This window comes from Mobula birostris, chromosome 19, assembly GCF_030028105.1.
Source record: "Mobula birostris isolate sMobBir1 chromosome 19, sMobBir1.hap1, whole genome shotgun sequence".
NCBI classification, from domain to species: Eukaryota; Metazoa; Chordata; class Chondrichthyes; order Myliobatiformes; family Myliobatidae; genus Mobula; species Mobula birostris.
In genome coordinates, this window is record NC_092388.1 from 46009215 (window position 1) to 46017472 (window position 8258).

Here is an 8258-nt window from a genome sequence, read left to right on the forward strand (position 1 = left end):
AAACAATTGCACAAAGTTCACACTTAGGCCTCAAATTTATCGTTCTAGTGGGGTGTGAACTATATAATGGAAGTATAAACAATTATCAGTTTGACTACAAAAACTCCATGAAACATGCTCAAGGCCAAATAATAGTCAGTTGTTTTCAATCTTTACTCCAAAAGGCATCCATAGGAAACCATTCAAATGTCTAAGCAACAGCTATACAAAGAAATACAATCCTTAATCTATAGCCAAATAAGTTTGTGTCAAAAAAAAGTTATTTTTATTTTAACTGATCAGAAAGCAGTCCACAACCAGGTGATGTACCGAAACTCAGAACTATAGTCACTGCTGTTAGCGATAGAAGAACCACATAAACATACCGAAGAAAACATTTGTCACATTGGTTGAGAGGCCACTGTTGCCACAACAGGCAAATGTAAGAACACCATGGGATCCTTTAACTTTACTAAAAGCAGGCATGTCATTCACAGTTCATCAGAAATAAAGCAGTCTCTCGGTATTTATGAAGTGATTTTTTCTCTGGTACTGAAAAAGGGCTTGAATACATCTCATTCTAATCAAGACTAGTATGCTAGCACTAGTACCTAAATACATATTCCAAAATACGAAGAAATGTTTGTGTACATTTTGTTAAGTATATTGGAAGGTAGCTTAGAAACTAAGGCCTTTTTTTCTAAGAAACAGCCAATGAAAAACTTCTATACTAATGAATATTAATTTTTTAGTTCTTCTATATAAATTTAAAGAATTAACAGTTATCAATGTCACTTAACTAATGATGACCATCTACAGCTAATCAGGAATTCATATGTCCAATTCCTAAATTTCTAAATCTATTAATCAATTATTGGAAATGTATTTGTATTTTAGCAATGTCAGCAACCTCAAATTGATTGACAAACCTGCAAAATGCAAATCAAATGCCTAAAAATAGATTTTTCTAGCATTTACATTCTTGGTGACTGAATAATCGTTGGTGTTTCTATTTTGCACAAGTGTAACTTCCTTAATAAAGTTGGCTCATTCATGTCTAAACTGCCAATAGCAAGGAATTTCCAATGAACATCAACGAAGTGCAATGAAGGAACACTAAAAATTCACTCAGGGGGGTTGCACAAGCAACTCAACTCTTTAAAAATGTTATCTTTTTAATTCCAGCACAGATAAAAAAATTAAAATGTACAGTTTCATTAAATATTTTATGCAAGAGAGTTCAATATCCTCAAGCAGCTGTCGATCCTCCCTTGTCAATTTTATGTGCTGTTTCCAATTGAAACTATTTTGAATCAAGTTACTAACAGTTGACACCATTCAACCATTCACTAATTTTAAATCAATTACATCTGGACTATGAGCAAGTGCACACTACTGCATATATAAAACTATAAGAGTTTAATTCTCCAAATCAACCACTGTAATATTCACAAAGTTGCACATGGAAAAACTTAATTTTCAGTCAGTAAAATTTTCTTCTCTGCAGCTTCAGGAATAAAATGTATACTTGAAAATATGCTATGCTCAGTGATGTTGCCATGTTGTGAAGAGAGACTTTAGAAGACAAAACAGCAAATCCCCCTTCACCAATGTGATTTAATCCCAACTGCCTGTATATGGCCTACATCCCTCCAGCCCCTGCTTTGTTCAAGTTACTATCTTTTCTGCTTCCACCATCTCCTCTGGCAATGAATACCAGCACCTACCATTTCCTGTATAAAAATAATCTATGGCCTCTGGTGACTGACAATTGCATCACAGACAGAAAGACTCTGTATCCTATCTATATCACTCAGAATGTTACATGTTCCATCAAGTTGTCCTTCAGCCTCTAATGCTCCAGAGAAAACCAGCCAAATTTGTTCAACCTCAACTTACAGCTATTCAGGCATCTTCCCAGCAGACCCCTTCTGCATCGTCTTCAAAGTTACAGATAGCATTAAAATTTAGTTGGATCAAAATATTAGGCAACAATCTTTCCCAAAATTCAAAAAAATTTTACAGACATTCTCAGTCTGAAGGTGAAGTGAACTGAATTCTCAACTTGCATTCTTGCATCTTTTCTAAATTAAAACTAGAAAACAGGAACAATACAAGATCTGCAGATAGGACAGGTAGTGTTTGACAGAGTGGATAACCAGGAAGTAATGGAGCTAATGCATTTCTGCAGCTCTTTTCAAGATTTCAAGGCTCTCAGTGCTATCCCAGATGCTACAGCTTCATTTTGATCATTCATAAATTTGTAGGCATAATTTTTATTAACTAGTACTGTAAACTAGCACATACTAGTACTGTATATTAGTACTTCAAAATGAAAGAAAGAGCCAATCTTGACTTGATGCATCTGTTAACTGTTATCAACATTCCCAAGCTCAAATAAAAATTTAAGATAAACTTATTAAAGAGTGCCTAACCTTTAGTATTTGGTGCCAAATAAAAGAAATATGTGTAGGGTGGCATGATAGTGTAGGGTGGCATGATAGTGTAGAAGCTAGCGTAACCTTTACAGTGACTGAGGTTCCAATTTCTGCCACTGTCTGTAAGGGGTTTATATGTTCTCCCCATGACTGCAGGAGTTTCCTCTGGGTGCCCCACATTCCAAAGACATAGGGGTTAATAAGTTGTGGATATGCTATGTTGGGCTGGAAGCATGGCGACACATGTGGGCTGATCCCGGCAGATTCTCAGACTGTGTTGGTCATTGATACATACAGTACACAGCATTTCACTGTATGTTTTGTTATGTAACCAGCAACAATGAATATCAATCGAGATTGGTTGTTTTTATATAACCTAACATTTATTAAACACGAATAAACGATAAAAAAACAAACGAAAACTTTAACCGGAAGTTAACCGTTATGCAGCCGTTCAACAAATCGTCACTCAGCACTGCTTCTTAAAGCATTAAATGCGAAAACAGTTCTTAAAGTAAAAAAGTCAGATATAGTTCTTAAAATGGTAAATTCGAAAGTCCAACAGATTTATACGTTCAATTGGGAGAGACTTCCCTGGAGAAGGATTTCTTCAGAGATGCGACTTTCCTACTGGTTCTGTCCAAAGGATTCACGATGCAGGAAATAAAAGAGTTTAAATCGACTGACCTTAATTTCCTTTTAGAGAGAGCAAACCTTTGCATGAACTCTTTTCTCTTTTGGCAAGAGTTATCTTCGATGCAGGTCACAACTCCTTCTACGAAGACTCAATAAGGTCGATCCTTTGTCAAACCGCTGAATGATGCCGACTGCTCTCAATCCTTCTGGTCCTGTACTGCGATAAGGTCTTCACTCTTCCTTCTACTGCTGCTAGAATAAGGTACATCACCACATCTAGCAAAAATTTCCAGTCCAGTAATATTGTACCTTGCAACAGAACGCAACACTCTGTTTTAAAAACGAAACTGCGTCATAAAACAAATACGCAACAGAAAACGAGACACAGTACGTTCTACCTGGATATCTAAAAACTAAAAACTAACTGCGTCATCTGGGATCTTCCCTTTATATACCCGTGGTGCACATGTCATCACGTGACCTCACATTGGCGGGAAAATTACATCAGGTGACCTCCAAAAGACCATTACATCATTGTCACAAAAAAAATCACAGATCTCCTTGAGGCATGTAACAGTTTCAACGTGCATATGGCAAATATACAGCTTAACTTTATAGGGTACTGATGTCTGATGTTGAAGCATAAAGGAAAGCAGAAAAACACATTGTGAAAATCGAAGTGGCAGAATAAAGAGCAATACTTGTATCCAGTAGTAACAAAAATGCTTCAACTACATGCCAATATCATCTTTATTCAGCAAAATGATCCTGGTTGCTGCTGAAATTAATAAGTAATGCAGCAGCCCTAATGTTATCAAAATAGAAGTGTTAATTGTAGGTAAAAATCAAAGTCAAGTAAATAATAAAACAATTAGATCAGTAAATATAAAAACTTACACCCCTCTCTTATTCACAGTCTTGATTCTAGATTAAATAAACAAATTATTTACCCCTCCCTATCTCCATTACCACAAAAGGTAAAAACAGGAATAATTTTATTAAATAAAACATGCTAACCTGCGAGAATGTAACTAATATGCAAAACCATGAAATCACCAGGTACTTTCTCTTCCGATGTTTTCATCCATGGAAGTTTATTTCATTCAATTTCTAATTTTGGGAAAGCAAGCCAACAATTTCCTATTTCCTTAATAAGCCTTGGTTATTTACGTTGAATCTCCTTTCAGAAACTCAGCATTGGCTTTGTTTACCACTCCCATAGTTCTATCTAATAGAAGTCGTTGTTGAAAGCAGTTGCTAACAAGTAAATGTTTTTCAAGTTCATCTTGTTCTAAAGTTAATGCTTAAATATGAATAATTCTTAGTTATCAGTAATCCCTATGCACCAAGTTCTACATTTTAAAATAGTTCAAACAAATGCTGTTACAAAAACATGCTCACTTGAGCTTAAGAGGAATAGTTATAATTGAAACAGGCAAAGTCAAATTCAGACAAGAAAATGGAGAAATCAGTTACACATCAATATTTTAATAAAGTTTTGCTAAAGAATATTAAATAGTACAAAGCAACCACATTACACATTCTCAGTGATAACACTACATAGAATATCACAGCAGCAGCCATTATTATGACTCATATGAATCAGCAAATGCCTGTACGTTAATCGGTGCTCAGAAAGCTCACTCTGTTTTCCAGAATGGCACAAAACCCAATTGCGGTATTACTTATTCTGATATTATTTGGCCCTACTGGTATCAAGGAAAAGCAGGCTTAAAACCTAGTTTTTAAGTTGGATGAAAAGGATAATGTCAATATGACAACAGCTGACTGTTGTTGATGCTCAAATTTGAGTTACAAATACTAAATTCCCTTTATTCTTAACCTGTATTTCAAACTCTGAATACCATGTTAAATTAACTTATTGTTATTGAATATGCACATAGAATATAAGAACCAGGTTTGTTCACGATAATTATAATATTAACCTCAAAATTTCTGAAGGTTCCTGTATAATAAAAGAAATTAATAGTAAATGGAAATAAATGGAAAGGTTAATGAACCTGAAAATTATATATAAAATTTCTAATGATCTACACAGCAGAGTCTGAAAACTGAGACTATGCTTACCACCTTCCAAAAATTCAGTTGACTCTGGAATTGAGATCCTGCAGGCTGGAAGGTAGCAAGTGTGACCATACCATTTTAAAAAAAAGAGCAAGGAAAGAACAAGTTAAACCTCTTGTTAACAGTTTAGAATGAGACTAACTATACTGAAACAAAAGAATCTTTTGAGGGCTTGACAGTGATTATATCCAGGTACAAAGTTTCTCCTTGCTGAGGCGTCTAAAACTATGTATCACGGTCTTTCTTCACTCAAGTCAAATTCTTCACTTAAGGAAAAATTATTTATTCAAAGGTTGATAATTCTTTAGAAAATCTTTACTCAAAAGGGTGGTAGAGCCTCAGTCAGTAGCTGCACTTAAATCAATAGATTTTTTTTGATACTAGTGGGGGGGGGATCACTAAATAGAGGAGCAGGCTTAAAGGATTGAATGGCTCACTCTTGCTCCTATATCTTATGTTACTGTGTTAAGTTTGAAGGTACACAAAGTACAAAAATAAGGTACATGAACTTTGTGCTTTTGACTCATTTTTGACACATTTGCTGATGTCACAAAGATTATTAGAGCTGTAGTGAGCACGGTTGCCCAGTTGCCTAAGGGGAGAGACACAGTTCAGCTGGAAAGTTGGGCCGAGAAGTGGCAGGTGGAATTTAATCCGGACAAGTATGCAGTATTACATTTTGAGCCATCTACTACTGGCAAGACATATTAGCAAGAACACTAGAAGCAGAGGGACCTCGGGATGCAAGTTCACAGCTCTCTGAAATTAGCAACATAAATGGATTCCAAAGGTGCTGTTTAAACCTGCTTATCTTCATAGGCAGGGTTACTGAGTTTAAGAGTTGGGACATCAAGTTGCAGCTAGCTGTATAAGATACTGATTTGGCCACACTTGGATTATTGTGCGCATTTCTAGTCACCACACTACAAAATGAAAATGGTAGCACTAGAAAGAGTGTAGAAGAGATTCACCAGGATGCTTACTAGAATGGAGGTCTTTACTAGGAGGGATTGAATTGTTCTCACCCAAGTGCAGGAGACCTTACAGAGATTTACAGAATAACGAAGAGTGTAGATAGTCAGACTTTTCCAAGAGCAGGGAGGCCTAAAACCACAGGCTTATAGCTTTAAGGAAAAGGGAGGATATTCAAAGGAGATGGTAGGGAAAGATTTTTCCACACAGAGGGCATCAGAATTAAGGAAGAAGCTGCTATAACAGATAGTAGAAAGATACAATCGCAGCATTTAAAAAGCATTTGGACAAGTATGTAGATACGAAAGGAATAGTGGAATGGCGGCCAGATGGACACCCCTTTTTGCATAAAAACAGTCGGGCCGTAGAACCTGCTTCGTAATGTACAACTGAAATTACAAATGAACTACTGAGTATAATGTAGCATTACGGAGGAACTCAGCAGGCCAGACACCATCTATAGAAACCCTTCAACAGGACTGGGAAAAAAAGATATGGAATCAGAGTAAGAAAGTGGGGAGGAAGAACAAGGTCATAGGTGAAATGGTTGGGGGGGGGGTGAAGCTTGCACTTCCAGCATCTGCAGATTTTCCCTTGTCGATAATGCATTATTTGGCTTTGCTCAGATTGTCACTTTAGTACAATAATAAATGTAATATTTTACTGTTACTTTCCCATACCACTTGTGTTTTATGTCAACCACGCAGTACGAGCTATGAAAGATAAGCTCCCAATATCAAGACATTGTATTGTGATAACACACTGTGCTATTTAAACAATCCTATATGAAGCACATTTAGTTTCTACTTCACCAAGGCATGACTAATAGTAAATAAAAGTATTTTTAAAAATTATCGATACTGGGAAACCTGAAATATAAAAAGGCCAGATCAAGACAACAAATGTGGAAACTAGTGTCAAACTAGTGAAATATGAATGTCGCACTTAGATGCGCGTCTAAACCGAAACAAACATAAAGTGCCTGCCTGATAATGCTGAATTATTCGCCCTGCCTCATATCACACCGGTAATTATAGCAGATAATGTTGGCAACATCCCTCCCAAGCAAGGTAGACGCACATCTACTCCCCAGTCTCCTACCTGTTCTGCCAGCCCTGAATCAAATTGGTATATTTGCTCAGCAAACCCTCCACAACCTTGCCAGTTTCTGGGTGAGGCTGCCGCTGCTCTTCGCGGACGATCCGCACCGATTCCGCGGGTGGCGTTGAGCTGGGGCTGCTGCAGTTGTTGTTCTTCGCCGCCGAGCCCCTTTCGCTCGGGGAGGCCGAGCTCCTTCTGGAACCGCCGCCGCCGCCGCTGCCAGCCCCCAGGGCCGCCTTCTCCGTACTAAACATCTACCGCGATAGGCGCCACGTCTTTCCTCCTCGGTAAAACACGACGTAGCCAGAATCTGACAATGTCACCGAGGCCGAGCGGGAGCTGCGGGGGCGCGCGCGCGGTTGGTTGGCCGAACGCGGCCGGCAACGGACGCCCCGCGCTCGAGCTGCCCGGGTACGCAGCCCTGGGTGTCAACCGGGCGCTCTCCGTGCCAGGTAATCGCGGGCAGGCGGGTTGCTGTGCGGAATCCGTTGATTTCTCTGATCCAAGGGACGTGGCGCTTCGTCACGGATGCCCCTTTGCCTTGGATCGGGCGGCCTGACTCGTCTCCGCCCTGCCACCTGGTCCCAGTCGCTGGCTCCCGTTGTCTTGCCAGGACACCGACACGCCTCTCGTTCCGTCACATAGGCCCGGAGGAGGGCGGGCGCCGTGCGGCCCTCCTCGCTCGTGACAACCCCCCTTCGCAGGTTTGTGAGTGAGCGTGTTTCACGGCAGGCAGTTGTAGCATGTCATTGCCTGCCTCTACACTCTTCTCTCCCTGGCCTGCCCCCGGTGGGCGAGACCGCTCTCCGCTGCCCCTCACGCGCCGATTGCGTAAGGCGAGAGAGAGAGCGTGCGTGAGCAGGATCACGCGGCTGCCAGTGAAACTGGCGAGATGGGAGTCTGGGCTGCAGCTGCAACTTCAGCCACCGAAGCGGGGCTTGCAACCCCTTTCGGGCTGAGAAACGCCATCATTCTAAACACACGTTTTAAAATAGCCATGTGGGAGCGTGTCTTGGGAGAAGATCATTCTTCCAACAAACTGCTGGC

General features: G+C 39.7%; 1 protein-coding gene across 2 annotated transcripts in view; it reads right to left on the minus strand.

Annotated features, from left to right (window-relative positions):
* osbpl10b (oxysterol binding protein-like 10b) overlaps nucleotides 1-8047 on the minus strand; it is a 172082-nt gene extending 164035 nt beyond the window's left edge. For both annotated transcript variants that reach the window (XR_011889749.1, XM_072283533.1), the window contains exon 1: nucleotides 7212-8047. Coding sequence is in view for 1 of the 2 variants with exons in the window: in XM_072283533.1 (XP_072139634.1) it covers nucleotides 7212-7465 (254 nt within the window). In the remaining variant the exon portion in view is untranslated. The remainder of the gene's footprint in view (nucleotides 1-7211) is intronic.
* Between the last annotated feature and the right edge of the window lie 211 nt (nucleotides 8048-8258).